Raw genomic sequence first — 27,700 nt, forward strand, 5'->3', positions numbered from 1 at the left:
TTTGACCCTGAGTCACCCCCAACAATTCAGCTGGGCCTCCCCAGACCCGAACACCAAATGATACACTTTTTTTATTCTTCAGACTTGGCTAAATGGTCAAAATCAGTTTTGTAGTGTTTATATAGCTGCTGTGGAGGACATCATGAAGCCTTGTTCCGATACCAAAAAATAGAGCGTAGTTATTATATCATTTTAACTTGAAACGGGTCAAGGGGAGACCTGAACACAACGTAAGGGTTACATATAAATTGGGATACATTTTACTAATCAGAAATGACAGTGAGTTCCCACCACCTGAAGACATTGTTACTTAGGACATTGTGTGTGATTGTTACCCAAACCTTAAAGAGGAACTGCACACATGTTACACATATACGTCTGTTTACAGGTCTCCATGAGCATTACTCCATATTTTGTTGAGAGAAAGAGAGAGCTTTGAAAAGTCTAATAAATCTACTAGCATGACAAATTCCACATTGAGTTTTTACAGAGGCGCCAGTTTTTTCAATACTTGCATGGAATAAAAACGATTATATTTCTGGCTCTGCTTCTTTGATTTTAACCGAAAAAATCTGTCCCTGAATTCAATAATGGTAAAGATGACTGAATATGGGGGGTATCCACATATAGTTGATTAAAATAAGAGGTTCATTCCCACTTAAAAAACCAAACAAGCGGCTGTTTGTTTCAGTTCAAAGCTGGTATCTCACCTTTATGTTGCTTTCTCCTTAAAATGGCCATATGAAAATGCAAATGGCTGAAAGCAATCTTATCAAATTGTTACAAAGAGAGTGCTATACACACACATCTACATATGTTTATTAGAAAGACTGCATTCAACATGGTTTAACATGTTTTCTGTTGGTTTGGACATTGAAGCCATTGGTCCAGAACAGACTTTGGTCGACCTGCTCTCCTCCCTCACTTCCCCTCTCTAGTAACCTTCTTCCTTTTCTGTCTGCATGCTTTGGTCAGGAGTTAGCGGCTCGTCTCCATGCTCAGTTTCCGGAGCATTATCCAGACAACAACCACAAGCCGGAGATGGCCATCGCCCTCACCCGCTTTGAGGGCCTCTGCGGCTTCAGACCGGCGGAGGAGATCCTGGGGTTCCTCAAATGTGAGTCCCAAAATCCCACAGGGTCATTAAGAGGATTTGGGATAGATGTTTGGGCAGTTACTAGAGAAACAAGGATAGACGGATGGATTTGGGATAGATGTTTGGGCAGTTACTAGAGAAACAAGGATAGACGGATGGATTTGGGATAGATGTTTGGGCAGTTACTGTTAGAGATTTGGAGGGATAACTGGTCCGCTTTTCAAATCTCCGCGCGTTCCTATGAAGCTGGTTATAATACAGGAAGGAATCCATATCTACAAAGTAACCGTTAACAATAATCTACTTTAATGGCAATATGACAATGCAATACAATCATTACAATACAACATGATATATTACAGTTATATTGCAATGCTTAAGGAGTAATGCCGGCTTACTCCTGCTCTAGTCCGCATACTGCAGAGCTACTTTCACCCGAGCGCAGCATGTGAAGAAGAGGCCGAACGCCAGGGATCCACCGGAGATATACCAGAGTAAGAAGGAGGGGTTTGGTGTTAGGTCAGCTGGTCATCTTTTCAGGTCATCTCATTGGGAGACGCAACGCAGCAGGAAACGCAGCAGGAAACCAAACAGGCTCACTTTCCAACAAAAGGTCTCAAGGCCTGCATACCTACACCTCCCCCACAGAGCCATAAAACCCTGTTTACTCCAACCAGCCCAGAATGTTTATAGCCATTTGTAGTCCTTACATTTATGAAAGGATAAAACAGAGAAATCAATATAAAACACAAACACAGGTATTGTTTGAACAGTATTCACTTAACTGCTACTATTGATAAGCACCAGAGAAACCCAAGGGACCTCCCTTAACATCACAAACACTGCAGCTAGATCTAAGTTGAATGCAAATCAGGACATGCTCTCCCCTTCCCCCATCTTCCTTTGTCCTCAAAAACACATGTCAACAGGCCCCAAATGCAGCTCACAGTTTTACCCAAATTATTCTCATTTTAAGCTTATCCATAGTTTGCTAACATGAATAAATACAAATATAACTCTACAAATCCCCCTTTTTATCTCCTTCTCCAGAGATAAACTTAGACAAGGCATTTTGAAATATACCCACGGTCATTATTTTCTACTGTGTCCGTAAATCCATCCGAAGCTGGTATTCAGAGTACTTGAAACCTTCATGGAGACCGAACACCACTTTCCATGGCAGTGAAGGAACCATGAGGGGGTAGCTGAGTGCTAGAATCATCAGCCCCCCCCCCCCGAGGAATAGCCCACAAGGACAGCTAATAGGGAGGGGGAGATGCAGCTTTCCCTTCACGGGTAGAACTGATCAGAGCGAAGTAGACTCCTCTGCTGCGCCGTCCCGGCTTGCCGTGTCTTTGTCCACCCAATCCGCTGACAGCAGCTTCTGGGCTGCCTGCTAGAGAGATGTCTTCCTCCTCCTCGTCCTCCGGCCCGCTGATGGCGGCTTCCGGGTCGATGCTGTAGAGATGTCTCCAGGGTCCTCCTTCTCCGGCCCGCTGATGATGCCTCCCGGGTCGTCTGCTGTAAGGATGTCTCCAGGGTCCTGCTCCTCCAGTCTGCTGCTTCCGAGTAGTCCACGTCTGCCAGGGCCACGTCCGTCCTGATGTCGTCCCCTGGTCCTAGTAGGTGGTTTCCCCGCCGCACACTGGCTCCCGTGGTACGAGCTGTCCCCCTTTTCTCCCAGGCAGACGGCATAAGAGGTCCGCTGGGTCACTCGGTCGGGGTCGGAGAGCCTGGGGTTGAGCCACTTTGTCCTCGTGCTTCTCGGGTCCCCCTTTTGGCGCCGGTGACCTGTGTGGAGAAATCTGATACAACTCCCTCAAGCCTACGCTCAGCTGTTTTGACCCACTTGGAGCCTGTTGGTGGGGTGTCTTGAAACAACAGCCGTCTGTGAACAGGTTTTCCAAATTAATTGTAGACCTCCTATCTGCCAGTGCAGCTTCAGAATCTTAATACTTGGATTGTGCCAACTAAATAAGAACCTCAACATCTTTAGGTAAACTAAATAACATATTTCAATAGCTCTGAATTTCTGACAAGCATCTGTGTTTATTTTTAAATGAAATCCTATTTAAAATCCAAACATAATATGAACTACTAATGTTTCTGGTAAAGAAACACACTAATGTTATGGATTCAAAAACAACCAAAATCACGATGCTAACAAAGTGAATGATTTCCTGGTGATACTGCTTCTACCTGTCAGTGCTTAGATATTATCACGCTGAAAAAATGAATACAGAATTCCAACAAACTGTCATCAAATGTCTTTCTATTATAAATTTAGATGAAATGTATATCCCCATAATGACCTAAACAATAAAGTCTATGGCTTTTACTCCTTTACCAGGCTAGTTACATGATGTTGTCTAAATTAAATTCTGTCTCAATACACTACTATGTTTTAGCTTTAACTGTAATATGTTCTTTCTACATTTCAAACCTCAGTTACTCTAATGTCTGTTAAAATATTACAAAATTGTTTCATTATCACAGGTCAACTTCTTCGGTTTCACAGTAGCCCCTTGGCCACTGCTTCTTTGTTACCTGTTATAATTCAAATCAATATTTAGAAACATCTCAACATTCATCAAACAGTATCTTATCCCCAGATATGGAGCAGGTTAATTACATTCAATGCTCAATCCTTAAAAAATGTAAATTGTGAATTTTACAGCCATGTTGACATTTATACATTATACTCACTCCCCCTTTTTACACATGAAATCATGTGTAACAAAAGCCTGTAATGGGAGGGGAACAAAAACTGTCAGGTAATTGGTTAGGGACATAACGAACATTATTATCATTATTTCCACAGTGAACACTTCAGTGAAAAGAAGTGTTCCTCTCCGTCCTTCAGGCCTAAAAGAAACAGAATCTTCAGATTGTAGTTTTACATTTGCAAACCGCCAACTCATGTGAGAGGAAAATATCACATGTGCGGTTTCCCCTTTTTGTGGAATTTTTAGGAAACCTCTCGTTTCCCTTGGAGCTCCAAAATAATATGTTAGTCCAAAAACATGCTTGGTTAGTTATTGTTTTAGAATCATGCAGTTACACTGATCACATGCCGGCATTCATTCACACTCACACTGTCTGGTTGTCATGTCAAGTTTGGTCAGGTTCACCCCAGAGTCAGTCATCCACAGTGCCTTGTCAAGTTACACTGTCGGTCAGGGTCAAAGGTCAGTTGGTCTCCGTCTTTTTTGGCCATGTGTCGTGCTCTGCAGAGACTTTGACATTTCAGCATAGGCCAGTATCCTTTGTCTACAAAAATATGTCACGATTTCAACTATAATTTTCAAGATGATTCTCACTTGTCATTGGGACTTCCGCCTCCCACTTTTCCTGAAACTTGGTACAAAACTCACTTCCTTCGAGTACCACTACTAATTAAAATGTCTAATGATCTATTTCAGAAACTTTTGTACAATAACTATTATCTTGAGTCAAAACATTACTAGGATCTGTGTCGCTCTGCATTTCATAGCTCATTATAATTCTGGTCTACTTAAAAAACAATGATAAACTCTTTAGCAGTGTGTGGAACCTTGGGTGTCCGAACATGCAACAATTACTCCCTCCTTTATCAAGGATTTAAAACCGAAGTCTGGTAATAACTATGCCACAATGGTGAAATCAACACTTTAGATTGGAATTTAATATGTGGCTTGGCACTAGCCATTAATACAAACAAAGATTTGTCCTATAGAGTGGTTCCTAAAACTATCCTTTTAATGGTGATCAATATTGTAACCAATGAGACCGCTACTTTATTCACACATGAATAAAAATGTCTTAAAGAATGAATTGTTAACATGATGAAAATATTGAAGAATATGGTTCTACTCTGTCAGTGTGTTTTAGGATGATTATCATTTTACTTTAATAGTTTCCTCTTTACTGCTATTTTTAATTTACCAAATGATTAATAAATCTTTCTGTCTTTACGTATTTATGAAGTTAATTCAAGTTATTTAAATGTGCGTTTCGTGAATAAGTGTGTTTATGTGTAACTCACTCATTCCCGTTCTCCTTTCCTCCTCCCCTGGTTTTCTCAAGCCGTGACCCCGGCCTCCTCACTTCTAATCGACCATGCCAACTCCTCTGATTCTGTCTTCTCTTCAGTCCATCAGCTGTTGAATCCATCCGCTGTAACTTTTGTAGGCAGCCATTGGCCCAGTCACATCTGCAGCCCCATCATGCCACTGTTGTTGCACTCCTCCTTTACAGTCTCTCTGCTGTTTTTATGGAGGGCGGATTCTGCTCTCATGTCTATTGTGCCAAATCTCGCGGCGCAGTTTGGAACTTCATGTCCTGTTTGAGGGACCGATGAGAGTATCTCTCTGTATGTCAGCATGCTGGTTTGGTTCTGGATGCCACAGGTGGAGATAGTTCTGGCTGCAGTCTTGATGTAGTCTTGTTGTTGTTGTTGGTTCAGCTCTGGTTCTCTGTCTGTACGATGGAGAAGGAGGAGTCTCCTGTTGGGTTAGGTCTCGTTGTCTGCTTGGAGGGTCGGGATCAAAGCCTTTCTAACTCAGAGGGGGAGTCCAGGTCCCGGTACACATTACCTATAAGAAGTCTAGCACACTGATGTTAAATAAATCCAACCCTTTCCACTCTGTCTCTTTCTAATCATACTATCTGTCTTAGTTGTTAAATGCCATCTAAACAACATAATTAATGTCTACTTATGATATTACAAAAACTAACTCCAAAAATTGTTTCATCCATTGTTACATATTTACCCAACACAACTCTGAAATACTTACATGTTTCCAGCATCACATATTCCACACACTATGAAAGAACATCTCCATATCTTCTCTCATTTTAAATCCCACTGTTACTTCGAACAATAGTAAACCTGCAGAGCACACCAATCGGATCACAGTAATGAAATTTGAATCAAGTGTAGGCCTATGTCTTCTTTCTGAACATTTATTTATATTGTCTACATTTGCAAACAGTTCGAGTGTAAAATGTGTTTTGCACAATGTATTTACACTCTACAGATTCTTGAGTTTACTCATCTCCTGGTGCTGTCGTTGTAAAAAATGTTCAATCCCTTATTGTTTTGTACCAGTTTACCAAACAATACCGGCCAGCAATGTAATGATTAAACTCTAAGCTCGCATAAGTTTCAAGGGTGTGATACCCCCTTTCAGCCACTAGATGGCAGCAGCAGAAGTTTCAAGGGTGTGATACCCCCTTTCAGCCACTAGATGGCAGCAGCAGAAGTTTCCAGACAAAGGGAAACGCTCTACCTTGGTTTAATATATAACAGACCTCTGGCTTTAAGCTTTTAGCATTGGTCTGTTATTTAAACCCCAGTTTTAAACGGCGACTCGATCTGATATATCGAGTTTTCAGGTTTTGCCGTGCAGGATTCAAACCTCGCATTCACACAAACTGCACCATTTCTACGCCACTCAGGAATAAACACCTGCAGATCCGCGCCAAACTGCTCTATTTCACGTCACGCAGGACTTTCGTCTACCTGTCGATCCACGTTTACGTTTTGTATATAACTTTCCTAACATAGTAAAATATGCATTGTATATTCCATTTAAACTATAAAAACACTGTGAAACGCCTACAGACAATCCTAAAGTTTTAGCGTATCCAATTACAGACAGGCGACTTTCATCGTCTGCTTACCTTATTTGCAAAGTTGCAGAGTCCTGCTGATTGTCTGAGATGTTTGAAAGCGTCTGAATTCTTCCTCAGCTTCGTTATAGACGTCGGGTCACCATTTTGTTAGAGATTTGGAGGGATAACTGGTCCGCTTTTCAAATCTCCGCGCGTTCCTATGAAGCTGGTTATAATACAGGAAGGAATCCATATCTACAAAGTAACCGTTAACAATAATCTACTTTAATGGCAATATGACAATGCAATACAATCATTACAATACAACATGATATATTACAGTTATATTGCAATGCTTAAGGAGTAATGCCGGCTTACTCCTGCTCTAGTCCGCATACTGCAGAGCTACTTTCACCCGAGCGCAGCATGTGAAGAAGAGGCCGAACGCCAGGGATCCACCGGAGATATACCAGAGTAAGAAGGAGGGGTTTGGTGTTAGGTCAGCTGGTCATCTTTTCAGGTCATCTCATTGGGAGACGCAACGCAGCAGGAAACGCAGCAGGAAACCAAACAGGCTCACTTTCCAACAAAAGGTCTCAAGGCCTGCATACCTACACCTCCCCCACAGAGCCATAAAACCCTGTTTACTCCAACCAGCCCAGAATGTTTATAGCCATTTGTAGTCCTTACATTTATGAAAGGATAAAACAGAGAAATCAATATAAAACACAAACACAGGTATTGTTTGAACAGTATTCACTTAACTGCTACTATTGATAAGCACCAGAGAAACCCAAGAGACCTCTCTTAACCTCACAAACACTGCAGCTAGATCTAAGTTGAATGCAAATCAGGACATGCTCTCCCCTTCCCCCATCTTCCTTTGTCCTCAAAAACACATGTCAACAGGCCCCAAATGCAGCTCACAGTTTTACCCAAATTATTCTCATTTTAAGCTTATCCATAGTTTGCTAACATGAATAAATACAAATATAACTCCACATTACTAGAGAAACAAGGACAGAAAGATGGATGTGGGATAGATGTTTGGGCAGTTACTAGAGAAACAAGGACAGAAAGATGGATGTGGGATAGATGTTTGGGCAGTTACTAGAGAAACAAGGATAGACGGATGGATTTGGGATAGATGTTTGGGCAGTTACTAGAGAAACAAGGATAGACGGATGGATTTGGGATAGATGTTTGGGCAGTTACTAGAGAAACAAGGATAGACGGATGGATTTGGGATAGATGTTTGGGCAGTCACTAGAGAAACAAGGATAGAAAGATGGATTTGGGATAGATGTTTGGGCAGTCACTAGAGAAACAAGGATAGACAGATGGATTTGGGATAGATGTTTGGGCAGTTACTAGAGAAACAAGGACAGAAAGATGGATTTGGGATAGATGTTTGGGCAGTTACTAGAGAAACAAGGATAGACGGATGGATTTGGGATAGATGTTTGGGCAGTCACTAGAGAAACAAGGACAGAAAGATGGATTTGGGATAGATGTTTGGGCAGTTACTAGAGAAACAAGGACAGAAAGATGGATTTGGGATAGATGTTTGGGCAGTTACTAGAGAAACAAGGACAGAAAGATGGATTTGGGATAGATGTTTGGGCAGTTACTAGAGAAACAAGGACAGAAAGATAGATTTGGGATAGATGTTTGGGCAGTTACTAGAGAAACAAGGACAGAAAGATAGATTTGGGATAGATGTTTGGGCAGTTACTAGAGAAACAAGGACAGAAAGATAGATTTGGGATAGATGTTTGGGCAGTTACTAGAGAAACAAGGACAGAAAGATGGATGTGGGATAGATGTTTGGGCAGTTACTAGAGAAACAAGGACAGAAGATGGATTTGGGATAGATGTTTGGGCAGTTACTAGAGAAACAAGGACAGAAAGATGGATTTGGGATAGATGTTTGGGCAGTTACTAGAGAAACAAGGACAGAAAGATGGATGTGGGATAGATGTTTGGGCAGTTACTAGAGAAACAAGGACAGAAAGATGGATTTGGGATAGATGTTTGGGCAGTTACTAGAGAAACAAGGATAGACGGATGGATTTGGGATAGATGTTTGGGCAGTTACTAGAGAAACAAGGACAGAAAGATGGATGTGGGATAGATGTTTGGGCAGTTACTAGAGAAACAAGGACAGAAAGATGGATTTGGGATAGATGTTTGGGCAGTTACTAGAGAAACAAGGACAGAAAGATGGATTTGGGATAGATGTTTGGGCAGTTACTAGAGAAACAAGGACAGAAAGATAGATTTGGGATAGATGTTTGGGCAGTTACTAGAGAAACAAGGACAGAAAGATAGATTTGGGATAGATGTTTGGGCAGTTACTAGAGAAACAAGGACAGAAAGATAGATTTGGGATAGATGTTTGGGCAGTTACTAGAGAAACAAGGACAGAAAGATGGATGTGGGATAGATGTTTGGGCAGTTACTAGAGAAACAAGGACAGAAAGATGGATTTGGGATAGATTGTTTGGGCAGTTACTAGAGAAACAAGGACAGAAAGATGGATTTGGGATAGATGTTTGGGCAGTTACTAGAGAAACAAGGACAGAAAGATGGATTTGGGATAGATGTTTGGGCAGTTACTAGAGAAACAAGGATAGACGGATGGATTTGGGATAGATGTTTGGGCAGTTACTAGAGAAACAAGGACAGAAAGATGGATTTGGGATAGATGTTTGGGCAGTTACTAGAGAAACAAGGACAGAAAGATGGATTTGGGATAGATGTTTGGGCAGTTACTAGAGAAACAAGGACAGAAAGATAGATTTGGGATAGATGTTTGGGCAGTTACTAGAGAAACAAGGACAGAAAGATGGATTTGGGATAGATGTTTGGGCAGTTACTAGAGAAACAAGGACAGAAAGATGGATTTGGGATAGATGTTTGGGCAGTTACTAGAGAAACAAGGACAGAAAGATGGATTTGGGATAGATGTTTGGGCAGTTACTAGAGAAACAAGGACAGAAAGATGGATTTGGGATAGATGTTTGGGCAGTTACTAGAGAAACAAGGACAGAAAGATGGATTTGGGATAGATGTTTGGGCAGTTACTAGAGAAACAAGGACAGAAAGATGGATTTGGGATAGATGTTTGGGAAGTTACTAGAGAAACAAGGACAGAAAGATAGATTTGGGATAGATGTTTGGGCAGTTACTAGAGAAACAAGGACAGAAAGATGGATTTGGGATAGATGTTTGGGCAGTTACTAGAGAAACAAGGACAGAAAGATGGATGTGGGATAGATGTTTGGGCAGTTACTAGAGAAACAAGGACAGAAAGATGGTGTTTAATGAGGTCACACATGCATATACTGTCATGGCTTCTTTCCTAGTTTTTCTTTCAAGCCACTTGACGCCTTAAACAGACATTTTGAACTTGTTTTCTTTCCTTTATATTACTTACAGTTGAAGAGTTGCTTGGCCTCCGATGGTTTGGATGATGTTATGCGATGTGTTTGTTCAAAATAAAACAACAAACGTTTACACATGCAACAAAGAAAAGAGGCATTTACAATATTCAAAACAGAGAGGCAAAACTCAAATAAAATACCAAACAACTTAGGTATTCTTTCTTTCTTGATAAGGCTTATATAACTTAATAACTGTTAGGAAAATATCACTCGACACCGGGATGAGAATCAATAGTCAGGTACTAATTTATTCTTGCAAGAAGGAGCAGAGTTAAATCACATACAAAGGATATGGTTCAACTCACACGCATGCGCTATGCTGCTCACTGGAGCAGAAAAAGACATCATCTTATATAGTCTAAAATAAGGAGGCATCAGCAAAGTCGTAAATCGGGTTGGTCAGCAGGTGTCGGGGACATCTCTGGAAAGTCACGTACTTCCTTCGCGCCACTGTTGCTCTTTGCCCCTCAGAGAAGTTAGGAGCCAACAAGTATGTGTCCTCTCGTCTGCATCAACGACATAAATCATGCCCTGCCTTCTCCTATCTCAGAAGAGGCAGCTGCAAGGTCATACACGGTGCAAAGATACACCCACACAGTATCAGTGCATTCAAATCAATAAGAGGAGACAAACTGTATTTTCTCCAACAATAACTTAAAGGGTAATTGGACGGTTAAAAACTGTTCCTCGACGGCGTCTTTCTGACAGGTTGCCCATCACTGTCACTCTAGAGGAGGCGCTGTGGGAATTGTAGTCTTTTATAGTGTGTTGACTACAGACGTCACAATTAGGTGGCCTATACTGGCTCTAACATATACAGCGTGTTATATTATGGGTGAAGTGGTAAAGACCTGTACTTCTAAGGGTTTGAATCAAATACATTCTTACCTTGTGCGTATGTGTGTGTGCACTGCGCTGCACCCACACCCGCTCCAGAGACCACATCACCCCCGTCCTTCAAAACCTGCACTGGCTCCCTGTCCGTCAACGAATACACTTCAAAATCCTTCTGCTAACACACAAAGTTCTCAATAACCAGCCCCCCCCCCCTACCTCACCGACCTGATCCGCCACCACACCCCTTCCCGCAGCCTTCGCTCATCAGAAGCCAACCTCCTTTCTATCCCCACACGAACCAAGCATCCGAACCTGGGGGGACAGAGCCTTCTCCATCGCTGCCCCCACCCTCTGGAACTCCCTTCCACAACACATCAGAGACTGCACCGACCCCCCCACTTTCAAAACACTGACCAAAACACACCTCTTCAGACTGGCTTTTAATTTATGAATTATGTTGTGTTGCCGTTTTAATATTTTTCTATTCTATTTTAATATGTGTTGCTGTTTTAATAATTTTTTATTCTATTTTATCTCGCTTTATCACCTCTGTAAAGCGTCTTTGAGCACCTGGAAAAGCGCTTTGAAATTAAATGTATTATTATTATTATCCATCAGCTGTCCCAGAGTTTCATGCTCTGGTGGGAAATGAGGCGGCAGAGGAGCTGAGGTGCAGCGTGGGAAATGCGGTCCACACGGGCCAGGTGCTGAAGAAGTGCTTCACCAGGATGATGAACTGCGAGAAGAAGGTGTTCGTGGATCAGCTCAACATGCTGGTCAAGAGAGTCACTGAAGACGGTGAGGAGGTTGAAGGGAAGCTGGAAACAGACGCAGGGTTACTGGGTTTAGTTAGTTGATTTAGTTGGTTAGTCATTAAGCATTATTAGAGTTTAGAGGGAGAAGTATCACATTTTATCCAGTGCGTTTTATGTTGTTGCTCTCCGTCTATTTGAACATGACAGGAACAACCATTAACAACATAGTTTTTTCGTTTTAAGTCATACTATATTAACACTTTGGGCATAGAAAAAGACTACTGTTTTTATTCTATATATTGAATTAAATTTGGGAAAAACAGTACCATGTGCCCAAAGAATAAAATAAATACAGGATGCTAAAAAAATGGCTGTATCTTAGAAACAAGGAGCACAATAATGTATTTGGTATCTATTAACTCATAACACTTTGAATATCAAAGATAAGCAGCCATTTGCAGTGTAAACATATTCCATAGGGAAGGTAAATACTAAACCTAATGTTTCCCTAATTTTATAAATTCTCCTGATTTTAAATATTGGTGAAAACGTCAGTTGTACTGTTAAAATGATTTTGGTTTATCGGTTAATTTGACCATACTTAACAATCTGCTCTCTGATGCCCATGTGTTAGAAATAGAGATATATTATATCAGCTGTAAAATGTAATCATGCATCAAGTGGTACTTACTGAAGCAGAAGTAACATAGGTTATCATTAAAAATATAAATACATAGAAAAACGAAATTAAGGCCAGCATCATCGTGGATAAGACAAAACACCGAAATACATTTGATCAAGTGTCCCAGACTAGGAAGGGGAGCAGCACTGTGATTAACCACCAGGAGGCGCAACATCTGAAATGTTCTTATCCTACAGAGGCAGAGATGGCAAAAGTACACACCGAGTATTTTTAAACACGAGTATCTGTACTTCTACTTGAGTAAAGGATGTGACACATGTGTGACACAACCTTTACTCAAGTAGAAGTACAAATACTGGTGTTTAAAAATACTCTGGTAAAAGTAGAAGTACTGACTAAACTTCTTTACTCAAGTAAAAGTAAAGAGGCTTTGAAATGTAATTAAGTAAAAAGTACCCATAACTAGCAGCTGTTTTAAAGAGTACCTCACCTGTATCTGTTTCAAAGAGTACCTGACCTCCCTTTATATTAGTAGAACAATAATGTCATTGTTAGCTAATGAATGTTTCCATGCTGAACAACGGCAACATGACAACGTTTCCATTGGTCCCTCTTCTTTAGAGAAGACCAGGAAATGATGGATACACGGATCGTGTTCAAATCAATAGGCACGCAATGACTCTAAATAATAATGATCACGCCACCAAACACACATTCAGACTAAAGGAACCAGCTGTTTGGAAAATGAGAGAAGTAGAAAGTACAGGTGTTTGAGTTCAACATGTAAGAAGTAGAAAGTACAGGTATTTGAGTTCAACATGTAAGAAGTAGAAAGTACAGGTATTTGTGTTCAACATGTAAGAAGTAGAAAGTACAGGTATTTGTGTTCAACATGTAAGAAGTAGAAAGTACAGGTATTTGGGTTCAACATCTAAGAAGTCAAAGTAAAAAGTTGTCAGAAAAATAAGTAGTGGAGTAAAGTACTGATACCAGATAAATGTACTTGAGTATAGTAACAAAGTATTTGTACTCCACTACTTCCCACCTCTGTACAGATGGGATTTTGAATGGATTTGTCATTTTAAAACTGTTTTTACTAACCAAATAACCCTCATGGATGGTTATGACGTGTGCAGGTGCAGCAGGGAAGGACACGTCGAGCAGCATCGGAGACCTGCTGCTGCGGCTCCACTCTCAGTACCCCGGAGACATCGGGTGCTTCTCCATCTACTTCCTGAACCACATGCTGCTGGAGCCGGGCCAGGCCATGTTCCTGGGGGCCAACGAGCCTCACGCCTACCTCTACGGAGGTCAGACGATGCTTTCTGTTTGTGTTCATGAGATAATGAAGTTGTTGACACTCCAGAGTTCCTCCAGTAGTCCTGTTAATCAGAGAAGTGTTCAGTTTGTGTGTACAGACAGAGAGATCGAAATACCGTTTCCCACAATCCCGAATACAAAAATACCAATATATATAAAAATATGTATATCCTATATATCAATCAATCAATCAATAGACACATTTATACATATGCACACATTAAGACATAAATAAAAGCACAACAATCAATATATACACAATAACAGTCACTTCAATATTGTGGGTGTGTGTGTGTGTGTGTGTGTGTGTGTGTGTGTGTGTGTGTGTGTGTGTGTGTGTGTGTGTGTGTGTGTGTGTGTGTGTGTGTGTGTGTGTGTGTGTGTGTGTGTGTGTGTGTGTGTGTGTGTGTGTGTGTGTGTGTGTGTGTGTGTGTGTGTGTGTGTGTGTGTGTGTGTGTGTGTGTGTGTGTGTGTGTGTGTGTGTGTGTGTGTGTGTGTGTGTGTGTGTGTGTGTGTGTGTGTGTGTGTGTGTGTGTGTGTGTGTGTGTGTGTGTGTGTGTGTGTGTGTGTGTGTGTGTCAACCAAGCCAAAAATGTGACAATGTGTTACTCAATATTTTCTAACTCGCCTGCTCTGTCTGCGGCACTTAACCCAAGCCCATTGGTTCCGACTGAGGACATTAGTCTTTAAGATTGGCTCACACATTTAACATTTTTTATCTCAGTTTCTTGCTAACAGAGCTGGGTAGTGTATTTTTTGCCAAATGTGACAAAAAGGAGAAATTGGGACTATTTTCTGTTGTGAATTAATACACATTTGGTGCCCTTTGAGAATGTCCTGCAGCAGGACAGTGTGTGTGAATAGGACAAAGTAAACTACAGTGTGTGATTTCCTGTTTTTAAATGTTTTTGGAGCTATAAGATATGTGTTTAGAGGAGATCACAGTTATCTGGCACAGTTGACCTTTTTGTGAGTTCACACCCATAGTCAAAAATGTCGGAAATCACTAACGGGCCGGCCACACTACAAGCGTAAAATTCGCTTCCAACGCCCCAAGATTTACGCTTGGGGCGTTTCTTCGAGCCCCGCGACCAACAACCAATCAGAATCTCCATGTGAATCTCCCGCCCCGGACATACAAAGTGAAAAACCCCGGTTCTTCTCCACTATTGCTAAAATGGATGCCGTCTACAAAGGGGGGAATACCACCTTCTCGTCCAGGAGCTCCGTCTCGATGACCGCCTTTTTCAGAGGTACTTCAGGATGAGCAAGGAGGTGTTCGACGAGTTGCTCGGAAAGGTGGGCCCACTGATTACAAAGGTGGACACCCATCTGCGTATGTCAATCGGCCCCGCCGAGCGACTCGCCATCTGCCTACGGTACGTTTTGTGTATTTCTACTTCTTTAATCTGACTCTGTATAGAAGGAGAGAGAATGCACGAATGATGACTGAAGTCTGTGATTTAGTTCAGATGGGTAACATTAATTAAGATATCTAGGTAAACACAGTATTGCTCCCCTGTGTACATGGCGTGTGTGTCTGTGTCTGTGATCAATGTGTGTGTGGGGATCTGTGTGTCTGTCTGTGTTCAATGTGTGTGTCTGTGTGTCTGTGTTCAATGTGTGTGTCTGTTCAATGTGTGTCTGTGTTCAATGTGTGTGTCTGTGTTCAATGTGTGTGTCTGTGTTCAATGTGTGTGTCTGTTCAATGTCTGTGTTCAATGTGTGTGTCTGTGTTCAATGTGTGGAGGGGGGGATCTGTGGTCTGTGTGTGTGTGGGGTCTGAATAAATATATTTTGTAATCATGTATATATCTTTTTTTCTCAGGTACCTGGCAACTGGTGACTCGTACGCGACGATAGCCTTCAGCTATCGGGTCGGGCGTTCTACAGTGGCAGTCATTGTCAAGGAGGTTGCGGGGGCCATCTGGACCGCCCTGGTCGAGGAGTGCATGCCGGTACCACAGGTGGAGGATTGGAGAGCCATCGCTGCTGGGTTCCAGGAGCGCTGGGAGTTTCCCAACTGTGTTGGTGCCATAGATGGGAAGCACGTCGTTATCCAGGCTCCAGCAAATGCAGGTTCCCTCTACTTTAATTATAAGTCCACCCACTCCTTGGTACTGCTGGCTGTGGTGGATGCTGAGTACCTGTTCAGGGTAGTGGATGTTGGAGGCTTTGGGAGGAGCAGCGACAGTGGGAGCCTGCGGAATTCTGCATTTGGAGAGAGCCTCCGAGACGGCAGTCTGCAGCTACCACCTGACACCGTCATCGCAGGATCAGAGCGGCGGGGCCCTCTCCCCCATGTCTTCGTTGGAGATGAGGCATTTCCGCTGCTGGACAACCTTCTGCGTCCATTCCCTGGACGTCACCTCAACCGTGAAAGGAGGTTATTTAACTACCGCCTCAGCCGTGCCAGGTTGGTGGTTGAATGTGCGTTTGGCATCCTCTCAACCCAGTGGAGAATGCTCAGGCGTGTCATCACCACCAGCCCCGAGGTGACGGAGTTGTGTGTGAAGGCTGCCTGTGTGTTGCATAACTTCCTCCGCAGGAAGACCATTGATATGCCATCACGCACACCTATCGCAAGGTCCACGGATGAAGTTACTCCAACCCTGTGTGATGCACCGAGGATGGGCTCCAACAATGCCACACGGCAATCCATCCAACAGCGGGAGACCTTCTGCTCCTACTTCAACGAGGAGGGGGCAGTGCGATGGCAGGCAAATGTGGTGTAGGCCCATATTTGTCTCCAAACCAAAAAGCTCTTTTAAGAGCTACCCATTTTCTTTAAAAAGCAAATATTCCAAATGAGCCATTTTAAAATCAACCATTCCTAATAAACATGTTTCTTGAATTGATATCATGATATAACTAACAACCTTTTTCCTTCAGCCCTGTTTTTAGTGATAAACCACTCATAATTTTCATCAGGGTTTCACCTGAATAATTACAGAAGACAGCACATTATATATCGACATACAAGAAGCTCCTGGTATGTTGTAACTGACAAACCACATGAACAAGTCAAGACACAGTATAGCCATAACATACTTTTAAATAACTTTTATTTATGTGATGTTGTGTGTGATGAGTGATGAGTGTAAAAAGATGTAATGTGGATCAGTATCAGTATCTAATTAATTAATTATTAATGTCCATTTCTGTGGCCTCCAGGACCGCCTCTTGTAGCTTCATTTTCAGTCTCATGCTGCTCGTCCTGCTCAGCTTTTGCATTGCAGGCCAGAGACTCCTTAAAAAAAGGAGGTCCTCGTCTTCCACCTCCACCACTGGTGGTGGGGGTGGTGGTGGTGGTGGTGGTGGTGGCATGGCCAGCATCGGGCCTACGGCCGACAGCAGGTTCTCCTCAAAAGGGGACATCTCCCTTCCCCTGCTCTTCTTCCCCCGGAATGCTGGCACACTGGCCGGCACACCGTCTGGCACACTGGCCGGCACACTGGCCGGCACACTGGCCGGCTGACTGGCCGGCTGACTGCTACCTGGCTCTGGCTGGCTTTCCAGACTGTCATCCAGGCTGTCACCCATAGAGTCTTCCTCTTCTTCTGCTCCGGTGGGTGGAGGCAGGGGTTGCCGGGGGAAATTGCTGGACGTCTCACGGTCCAGCATGAAGGGCTTTAAAAAGCTCATTACTGCCGCGAGACGCCAGGGCTTAGATCCCCCGGAAGCCCCTGCCCCGCTACTTTTCCCTTCCTTCTCCAGGATCCTCTCCCTGCGGTATCGGCCCCTGAGGGACTTCCAACGCTTTTTGCACACTTCGTCTAATAAAATGAAAATGAAAGAATACAGTTAATTTCTTGAATTTCAGAAAATGATTGCTCCATTAATGAAAACCAAATCCCTTTCAATTGCATACAAGGTTTTACATGTCACACTTTATCAGAATCAAAAACAGGTTTATTGCCAGGTAGCTTTGCACATACTAGGAATTTGACTTGATGTCATGGTGCATATATACAAAACAAGAAATCTAATATAAAACACAACATGTATTGTACAGTTAAATTGCAAAAAGATAAAAATTAAATAAAGCAGTAATTTACATGGAAATAGAATGCTAGGAATGAATTTTTGCATATATATATATAACTAAGAAATGTGAAAGGAGTATGACTGTGTGCATTAATGTAATGCAATATAGTCTATGATGTGGCAGCGGATGATTAACATGTATGTGATTAATGTCTATGGCGCTATTTTATGCTAAATATACCGGCTATGTTTCATTAGCTATGTTAACATGAAGTAAACTGGATATAAAATCCCCAAACAGGCGAAAACCTACCAGTTTCCCCCACTGTCTCTGCCACCTCCTTCCATGCCTGGTTCCTCTGGTTTCTATCCCGGTAGGTGAACAGGGTCACATCAAATAATACAGGGTGATTCGCTACCGCTACGATTATAACCTCGTCCATTTTATTTCAAATATAGACATGAACGGCGGGATATCTCAGGATATCTCTCCCAGCGTATGCGCGGTTTTTGATTGGCTACGGCTTGAGCTGTCAGATTTTCTGAAACGGGATTTGATTGGCTTACGCTCACTTGTCAGGAACGGAGAGAGCGTTTCGTGCGTAAAAAGTTCAACATTGTTCAACTTTTTACGCGCGAGACGCTCTCAAAGTTACGCTTGCCTTCCCGTGATGCAGTTCGGCGAAAACGTGAGCGGACGTGACGTCACCCCATTCAAAGTGAATGGGCAGACGCGCTAGAGGCGTAATTTTACGCCTGAAACGCTTGTAGTGTGGAGGGCCCGTAACAATAAAAGTAGGAGTGGAGGAGAAGAAAAAGCTCCTGTAATGCATTTAACTTCACAGGCTGCACATTGTAAGAGTATTAGAGGATTGATTTTCCTGTTTGAAGGAGAGTCCACTGCCAATTCTGCTTATTTAAAACTATTATCTATGTCCTAATCCATCCATGTAGACTGTGTGGAGTGCATGGCCTGCTCAGACAACACGGTGAGGGCCGGTCTGACTCCCAAATACATCGACGTGAACACGCTGTGTGAGATGCTGAACTACACCCCCGCCCCGGCCAGCTCCAAGATCTTCCCCTGTGTCCAGGACGCCTCCGACCCCTGCGTCTCCCTGTACGACCCCCCCGTGCCAGACTTCTCTGTCATGAGGATACAGGTAGAACAATCCAACATTACTGAATGATAACTCTTTAGGAGGGAGGGTGTATTTAACATATGGGGATTTGATTGGTAATGCTAAAGAAATGCAACATTAATAACTCATGACCTGTCACATCTGTGGTCCTCTTGTTATCAGAGAGGGCAAAAGTACACACATCCTTTACTCAAGTAGAAGTACAGATACTCGTGTTTAAAAATACTCTGGTAAAAGTAGAAGTACTGACTAAACTTCTTTACTCAAGTCAAAGTAAAGAAGCTTTGAAATGTACTTCAGTAAAAAGTACCCATAACTAGCAGCTGTTTTAAAGAGTACCTGACCTCCCTTTATATTAATAGAACAATAATGTCATTGTTAGCTAATGAATGTTTCCATGCTGAACAACGGCAACATGACAACGTTTCCATTGGTCCCTCTTCTTTAGAGAAGACCAGGAAATGATGGATACACGGATCTTGTTCAAATCAATAGGCACGCAATGACTCTAAATAATAATGATCACGCATCAAACACACATTCAGACTAAAGGAACCAGCTGTTTGGAAAATGTATTATGTGTCTCTACTGTGACATGTCTCCATGCTCTAATGTTCAAAAAGCTCTTTATTTTTCTCATACTGCCTGTGCTGCAGCACCTCTTTTCACCCTCTGTCTGAAACCAGAGCCCAGTCTGCTCTGATTGGTTAGCTGGCCGGCCTTTGCAGACCATTTACATGCACAGAAACCTATATCACATACTGATTATAGGAAAGGGAAAGCATAAACATAATAGGGCCACTTTAAGAAAGAAAATATTTTTTTTATAAATGACATTGCTTTACTTTAATGCAGCCTTTAAAACCATGAAAATACAACACTCATGCCATGTCACAATATCCAAAATCGAAGGTGATAATTAGTCTCATATCACTAAAATCACAATATATTGCCCATCCCTTAAAGGTCACCTATTGCGCAAAATCCACTTGTTCATGTCTCTTCTACATCTGGAACAAAGATTCTCTCTCTTTTTGTCCTGATCCATTTCTATAAAAACCTGTCTGAAAATGAGCTGATCAGATTTTGGCCACTTTATGATGTCATAACGATTTATTGGCTTGTGTAACCATTAGCCAATCACCAACCAAGGTAACCCCCCCCCCCTCTTATCACCTGAATCTCCTCCTAGAGCACCATTGTGTTCTTTTTAACCAAATATCTCTCAGAGGAGCGTGGGGAGGGGCTCCTTATTTTCATCTAAAGTAACAGACAGAGAATCAGCACTTTGGAAACAGGGCTGAAACTGAGGGGCTTATGGGTAATGCTGCAATGAGACTCTCACCCTGTCCCTCCTGCAGGTCCCCCCCTCAGTGAAGCAGTACACCGTTGCCCCCGTCGACAGCGCCAGCATCCTCCTGGTCATCGAAGGGGACGCCATGGCGACCTCTGTCGCTGCCCTCTCTGACATCACACTGAGCCGGGGCACCGTCCTGTTCGTCTCGGCCAATGAGAGCGTCTCCCTGCATGTCACATGCCCCTCAGGGATGACCATGTTCCGGGCCTGCTGCCTCCTGTAGCTGCCAGTCTGAAGCAGTGTGTGTGTGTGTGAAGGCTTCCTGTGTGTGTGTGCTCCTAAAGATCTACGCTGCGATCAGGATTGAGCCCAATGATCCCCCTGCACCTCACAGTAGGTAGTACGTTAAAGGAGCTTTCAGACACAGAGGCCCCCTCCCACCTAAAACCAACCTGCAGTGTTCTTTAGCTTTAAAGTCCACAGCAGATTTGAATTGTCTTTTTTACCTTGAGCGGTGCAATTTACATCTTATAGAAAAAAAACATAGGATGTTCTCTTCTAAATTCTTTAAAGGTGCTGGGTATATACTGAGAATCAAAAGTCAAATGATATGTCCAGAACACTGACCATGATCCTATTTAAAAAGTAGTAAGGCAGTGCTCAGATCACTTCATCCTTGTGGGGTAAATGATAAGGATTAAAATGTTGCATGAAAGGTTGTTCTTGAACTAGAAAAACCACAGTATAAAGGTCTATGTGGTGTGGTAGCTTTTCTGAAGCGGAAGGGACTTCAATGCTCAGAAGAAAGGAAAATGTGCAATTCAACGACAACTAGGCAAACACTTTCTGATAATGAAGATCATACAGAATTGTCTAGAACAGCAAATAAACATTTGGGCCAAAACAAAACTTCACAACTGATCAAGCTCCACCCACTGATTTGAACCCACAGTTCAAAGCCTCAATATAACTATGAAATAATCCGGGAAATATTGCTCAATGCTCAATTTAAAACTGGCCCTTCTTCAGTGTTTATGACATACTTCCTTTTTAGTGATAAAACACTTACAGCTGCACGTTTTTATCCTATTATAATACTTTCTAACAGAACTGAAGCAGGGTGGAGGACATGTTTACAGAGGTGCAGTACACCACCATCACTCACTGCTTTGTACACCTGCAGAACCACCTGAGGACTGAGCATGTCTGATATATGAACCAGCAGTCTTTCTCAGTTAGTAAATATCCAGACCTGGATACAATACATAGATAGAAAAGTTAAGGGTATATAGTGCAACACTGAGATGCCTGTGCATGTTTGATTTTGAGCAGTAAGACCGGAGAGGGGCCTTCAATCTCGACCGGGGATACATTTAGTTAGCTTTACCAACATCTCCTTTAAGATCGTCCATACAGCTCAAAACATTTTGTAGCTGTATGGACGATGATTAAGTCCACATGTTAAATCTAAAGTTTTTTAGATCTGGCCAAAAGTGAGAGTGAGACTAAAGTCAAAATTCTGAGAAGAAAATCTAATTTATTTTAAGAGAAATTCTGAGATTAAAGTCAGAATTTGAGCAAAACCATTCTGACTTTTTTCTCAGAAGAAGAAAGAAATGTGGCCCTTATCTTCTTCTGTACAGCTGTTGGGTTTCTCAGTCTTTGTCAGGAGGGAGAATAACTTAATGAAGTTAAAGTTAACAAGGGAAAACCAGGACTTGTGAGAAGGAAACGAGAGGATATTTTTGGTTAAACTAGATTGACTGAAATATCAGTTTGAGCTTTTCATTGATAAGAACCTTAGAAAGTTCGGACTAAAATGTGCCTGGCTAAATATGATAGTAAACTAAAAAGGACATTTGACACAGGATTTAGTAGCTTACAAATGTAATCTTGAGTGTCAGTGAAGTTTACCCTGGAAAGTATTACTGCTTTTAACTGTTACCAGTGCATGTTTACGGTGAGGAAACTTATTTTCAAAGTATAAAACAATCATAAAGTTAAAAACTAACAAAGAGGGCCGTTAACCATCACGGTTAATGTCGCTTTCATTAACTACATCTTAAAGTTACTCATGAGGGAAAATGCACTACTGCTGTCCGATGCTTACATGTACAATTTGACTGAAGCCCGTTAACACAAATCTTGTACAGTTGTACAACAAAATGCTGCATTCAGTTTTGTAATATCGTATCAAACATGTCTGTATTTCTAAGTGTGTGAAGCTGGATTTTCAACAGACGTTGCATGTTTTGTTGTTTGAACTGATTCATTATTACTCGACTTTCCATAATAAGTGAAATTGACCCTTGAACAATGCCGTATTGTAAGGTTTTACCTGTGTATTATGTGGTGGTCCAACATGTTGGTAGAATATTGTAAGTAGATTATTTCAGTATGGTGCAAATTTCCACATAATATTCCAGTTTGTATCAGGGTCAATCTGAATGAAGTCAATCAATGAAGTGGATTCTTCTTGAATTATTTGAGTGAATGCTGTAACTGCCTGCCAGTGAGTAAATATGTCTCTTGTAGTTTGAATGAATGACAGTGAATTGATCCAATGCTTTTACCGATGACCATGTAAGTCATGTGGGTTGATTTCTAAGCTTGTCCCTGATGTATGTGCACTAAACCTTTTATTTGTCTGTTGTTGAAATTGTGGAAAAAAGGAAGAATATTTGGGAGGTTTTAAGTTAAAATCATGGTCTTCTTGATTAAGGAACCCTTCCTTCAATTCCTCTTCCTGTAGCTCTAAACATTAAGACGTTTTTTTGTTAACAAACCAACTTTTTTTCCATCTTTTAAAAAAAAATGTATTTAGTAATCGTGTAGAGATCACTGATTTAAATATGAATTGAGTTTTAACTTTTATTTTAGATTCTCACATCGTTGTTACTGATCTTGTTTTGAGTCACCTTATCGTTTTAAAAACTGTATGTCCACACGTTTGTTTTGTCCACTTTGACCTCCTGTCCTTAAAATGCACATGACGCTGAAGTGGTTTAATTATAGTCTTGGAATATTTCTCTAGTAAAGGCATGGTTTAGGGTTTTTAAATATGGTTATGCCTGGGACTGCAGATAACATGTGTGTGTAGAAGTAGTTTAATAAAGCCTTGTTCCATTACTACAACTGAACTCCTTTTATTGCGTCTGCACAGTTTGATGTAAAATCTTACAATACTGCTAACAAATCATTAAGGGCCTGTTCGGTATTACTAATTTGATTTCTATAAGTAAATGTGTACCAACCGTTAGCTGTCGCTGATCTAGAAGCTAGCAGCTATGGTGAGAGCTGTGTGGAAGCAATCTAATCTGCTGTGTACTTCGTATTGAGCGCCAAAAAGGTCCTAAAATCTGTGAATTTAAATTTGAACATTTGAAGTGGGAAACCATTAAAAATGACCGTGTGCTATCTTTGACTGCAATGGTATCATATTAATCCATTATTCTAAATAATTGACTAAAATATTCATGTGTTACAAAGCACTCACCAAAAATGTTGCATAGCATTCTGGACACCCTGTAGAAATACAATACTTTTATTAGCAGATGAATTTACCTTCAATAGAAATATTATGTAGAACTCACGGAAAATAAATTCAGATAAAAACAGATACAAAATGTTCAGTAACAAAACAATATAAATATTAACGTTAAAGAATAGCAAATAGAAACATATTTCCACAACCCTCTTGAAGAATCCCATAGATGCAACATATTTTTTGTCTCAAAGATTATTGTGCAATACATTTCAGTGCATGTTTTTGTTAACCAACTAATCGCACCCTAATCTAGAGGGTTTCAGTGCTTTTTTGTTTAGTGCTGCATAACACAGAAGTAGGACTTTGTGCATGCATTGTCTAGTTTTCACTTCTCTCACCTTTCAAAATCACAGTGGTATAATCCCATTTGCGCTGCGGTTCATTTTTCTTTTTGATACACTGAAGTGAAGTCAATCTTTCATTTGTTCAACTTCCACCATCAAGCATTTGAGGAAATTGACAGCTTCAAAAGAACAGCAGCCATCTTGTTTTGTGTAATGAAAACGTCCAGATGTTTTCACATGTTCTCCTGTGTGGCTTTGTCCTCTTTACTCTCTGTGATCTTCGCTGTCTGTTTTACGTTCTCCCTCAGGGGGCGCTGTCCTTTTGGCTCTTTAGACTGAGCAGCTGGCTTGTCCTTCATGGTGTCCAGGGTGAACAGATGCCTACAGATCAACTCTGGTGTGGGCTGAAGCACACTATACAGAGCCTGCAAAGCCCGCACATCCTCCAAAGCATCATGGGCCTTGTAGTTCACACCCAGCAGCTCCCTGACCAGGTTCTCCTGTCGGAAACTCTTGAGGCCGCGCTCCTTCAGCATCTCCCGGGCCAGAGGCAGAGTGTCCACATAGCCGGAGACCGCGGCCTCAAACTCTGCCCGGAGGTCCAGTTCCTCCAGAGCTCGGGCAAGCACAGGACAGTCGAAGCGGCGGATGTTGTGGCCGACGACGAGAGGATGTCTGAACATCTGGAGGAAAGCTATGAAGGAGACCAGGGCCTCTCGCAGGGTGTTGGTGAAGACAGGCTGGCGATGGAGGTACAGCCTCTGTCTGCGGACCATGAAGCCGGTCACTTTGGACGCTCCTCGCTGCATTTGACCCCGAGGGATGAGGTACAGGTTGAGGGAGTGACCTCCACTCACTGCAGCCAGCTGGACCATCTCACAACTCTTACCTGCGGGAAAAACACAGGAGAGCATCAGGGGAAATTATTACTGGAGATTACATTACATTACATGTTACTTGTTAGACGCTTTTATCCAAAGCGACTTACATACTCAATACTGTGGACAATCCCCACTGGAGCAATTTGGGGTGAAGTGTATTGCCCAGGGAGACAACGACATGCTGACTGCAGTGGGGTTTGAACCTGTGACCCCCTGATCCCAACACCTACACACAACCCACTGCACGGAGATCAGGCCTCCAGGTGGAGTTTTGATTAATTACAAACTGTTAGAAAACTGTGTTAATTAGGCAAGGGATATATGGGTAAAATCTTACTATATCTCATGCTAGGCCTTTTTGTGATGATAAATAATCTTGAAAATCAATTTAGAAACAGTGAATCAATAAGATTCAGAAAATAAAACACCTCACAGTCAATGTACTACACTAAATTGAATGCAACATTGTCAAAGGGCTATCCTTGATGATTATTTTCTAGATTCATTGCAAAATGTCAGATTAATGGTGAAGACTGTCAATCCCAGTTTCTCAAAGTTCAGGGTGATGTCTTTAATGTCTGACTTATCCGAAAGCAGGAAAACTCCTTATTTTAAATGATCAAAAACACATCTTCTGCAATTTTGCCATGAATATTACATAAAGGTTGAATTGACTATTAACTAGCTAGCAATTACTAACTAATTGATTATTTGGCTAATCAATAAGTTGACTAATTGTTGCAGCTCTACATTGCCCAGATGGGCCCTTCACAATGGAGATGTAAAGGTATGAGAAAAGCTCTGATTGAAGCCACATTTTTATCCAATCAAGAAAATGGATCAAACTGAAACCAACTGCAGCCCTAGTGTCAAGTCATAAAATATAACAACATATATGTAATACTTTTAAACAGACATCATTTATAATATCTCAAGCTTGAGGGTAAGATCGAGTAGGCATTATGCAAACTGCCTGTAAACTGATAACTCGTTAATTAAATTTGTAGTGATGACAATAAAACTAAATTAAAGGTTATTATGCAGTAAGTGTCCAGTGTGATTTGTCTACCACAGAAGTTATCCTGACAAAACATGGAAACTTTAAAGCAGAGACATACACTTGTATCTGTCTGAAAACAGGTCATAAGTCCATTTAAAGTCTCATGGAGGTATCTTACTCAGTCCAGTTGTCTCCAAGTCGAAGAAAACCAGCCTCTGTTGTTGAGACTTTTCTGCTCCGTCTGAGCTCTGCATCCCGACACATCCGGTTCAACAATAAGACAGCCACACAGTTTGGTGAAATAAAGAAACACTAGAGACTCTATCAGTTAGTATTTATCTACATATATCAGCGTCACTACAAAGTCGCCTGAAGATTTTCCCTCCATGTTTTTAAACAGCAGAAACTTTCATAATAAAAGCATCGTTCGAGTTTAATTTAAATTAAATAAACTGAAACAAATGAGTTGCAGTCTAGGCTCTAAAAATACACACAGACTAAATTGTGTAGTTTGTGGTGTATGTTTGTAGCAAATTCAAATCGTATTTTTCAGAAAGAAAGCTTGAAAATCAGCTTTCCAAAATAGTCATCTGGAAACATTTCTTCTTCTGTGAAAAAGGAACACAACACAAGCGTCTCAGGCGGAGTGCTGGCCCCTACAGGATTTAATGGCAGCTCAAAAACAAATACTTGGAGCACTGTATACAGAGGTGGAAATGTTTTACCTTTGTCTAAGTACAAGTAGATGTACCAGAGTGTAGGAATACTCTGTTACAAGTACAATTTCTGCATTCAAAATGCCACTCAAGTAAAAGTACAAAATGACTAGCTTTAAAATATACTTAAAAGTGTTGGGGAATATTTTTGCTTAGGTGTTTAACCTTTGACACAGTTCATAATTCTCTCCTTCCTCTGTCTCCTTTCCCATGGCATAGGTCTTCGGCCTTGGGGAGTGCATGGTTGCTATCTCCTTTAGGGAGGAACTGCTCTGGCTTTTTTTGTTGCCAGTTCAGGACCGAGCACCAGCTGGCCTGAGATAATTTATTGTTTAGGAACATCCGGAAATCCTTCTTATCAGGTGCGTAGGTCCCACTGGCATACATTCTTTGGCCATGGACGGCAGTTTTAGTTAGATTTAGTGTCCACACTTTGTTAGTCTTGCTAATGGAGACTATTGATTATACACTCTGAACAAGTTAAAACCTCCGACTAAGCGACAGATCTTTAGAATTGGTTTGGCAACCCCTGTGTCCACTCACACGTCATGTTAATTCTCCGGACCGCAACTTCAAATAAACCATCAGTTTCTGCCATCAAGCTCCAGCTCTCCCCCTGTCTTACTGAGATTTGTCTCCATTGCTTCAGAAGTTTCCATTACAAAAAGTACCAAAAGTAAAAGCACTCATTATGCAGATTGGCCCATTTCAGAATAATATATATTGAATATGTTTTATTAGAATTGTTAGGAAAAATATCACTCGACACCGGCTTGAGAATCAATGATCAGGTCCAAATGTATTCTGACCTGCTCGTGTATAGGTTCTCTTTACGGTAGTTGAATGTTGCTCTTCGCCCTCAAAGAGCCACTCTAAGGGAATGCAGGAGAGAACAGTCTTTCTTTTCCGTGGATAAACAAATTAATCAAGTCTGCTGTTACAGGAGCCATCTGCAAGGTCATGCACAGTTCCAACAGTACAAGATAACAGTAGCAAACAGTATACTATTTTCCCCCAACAATATTTATTGATGCATTAAAGTGTTCTCAAAGCTGGTAAAGGAGCAGCTAGTTTGAATGACTTTGTATACTGCAGGGTAGCTTGTGATTTTACTCCAGGTGGAACTAAAGTCTGATTTAAGGGTTGATTATATT

At 41.6% G+C, this 27,700-nt stretch overlaps 3 protein-coding genes across 4 annotated transcripts; 2 read left to right on the forward strand and 1 right to left on the reverse strand.

Annotated features, from left to right (window-relative positions):
* Window positions 1-975: 975 nt before the first annotated feature.
* On the forward strand, window positions 976-23,250 carry mpi (mannose phosphate isomerase; the record flags this gene model as incomplete). Its single annotated transcript, XM_034236126.1, is given in 5 exon segments — window positions 976-1,117; window positions 11,593-11,772; window positions 13,509-13,682; window positions 18,634-18,842; window positions 20,183-23,250. Coding segments are annotated over 5 exon segments (924 nt in total), but the record flags the coding sequence as incomplete, so codon positions are not given.
* On the forward strand, window positions 14,721-16,786 carry LOC117559375 (protein ANTAGONIST OF LIKE HETEROCHROMATIN PROTEIN 1-like). The gene is made up of 2 exons (XM_034236127.1): window positions 14,721-15,071; window positions 15,521-16,786. The coding sequence occupies exons 1-2, from the start codon at window positions 14,956-14,958 to the stop codon at window positions 16,425-16,427; spliced, it is 1,023 nt and encodes a 340-aa protein (XP_034092018.1). The 5' UTR covers window positions 14,721-14,955; the 3' UTR covers window positions 16,428-16,786.
* Window positions 23,251-23,454: 204 nt separating the features above from the next.
* On the reverse strand, window positions 23,455-26,413 carry LOC117559376 (protein PML-like). Of its 2 annotated transcripts, XR_004570976.1 has the most exons (3): window positions 26,009-26,413; window positions 24,077-24,838; window positions 23,455-24,044 (listed from the first exon to the last, which is right to left on the reverse strand). XR_004570976.1 is itself a non-coding variant. In XM_034236128.1 (2 exons), exons 1-2 carry the CDS (start codon window positions 26,082-26,084, stop codon window positions 24,183-24,185), a joined length of 732 nt encoding a protein of 243 aa, XP_034092019.1. In that variant the 5' UTR covers window positions 26,085-26,413; the 3' UTR covers window positions 23,455-24,182. The 2 variants fall into 2 exon arrangements, 1 of the variants encoding a protein (XP_034092019.1); XM_034236128.1 differs by having other exon boundaries at window positions 23,455-24,838.
* Window positions 26,414-27,700: the final 1,287 nt, after the last annotated feature.

The sequence above is a fragment of the Gymnodraco acuticeps genome, unplaced genomic scaffold, assembly GCF_902827175.1.
Source record: "Gymnodraco acuticeps unplaced genomic scaffold, fGymAcu1.1, whole genome shotgun sequence".
In the NCBI taxonomy this organism is placed as follows: Eukaryota; Metazoa; Chordata; class Actinopteri; order Perciformes; family Bathydraconidae; genus Gymnodraco; species Gymnodraco acuticeps.

What these genes read in the sequence shown, in the direction of transcription:
- LOC117559376 (XM_034236128.1), bottom strand. Translation starts at nt 26,084, where the DNA reads ATGCAGAGCTCAGACGGAGCAGAAAAGTCTCAACAACAGAGGCTGGTT. An exon ending in CTTGGAGACAACTGGACTGA is followed by an intron (nt 24,839 to 26,008) that starts GTAAGATACCTC and finishes TTTTTCCCGCAG; the next exon opens with GTAAGAGTTGTGAGATGGTC.
- LOC117559375 (XM_034236127.1), top strand. Translation starts at nt 14,956, where the DNA reads ATGAGCAAGGAGGTGTTCGACGAGTTGCTCGGAAAGGTGGGCCCACTG. An exon ending in CGACTCGCCATCTGCCTACG is followed by an intron (nt 15,072 to 15,520) that starts GTACGTTTTGTG and finishes TTTTTTTCTCAG; the next exon opens with GTACCTGGCAACTGGTGACT.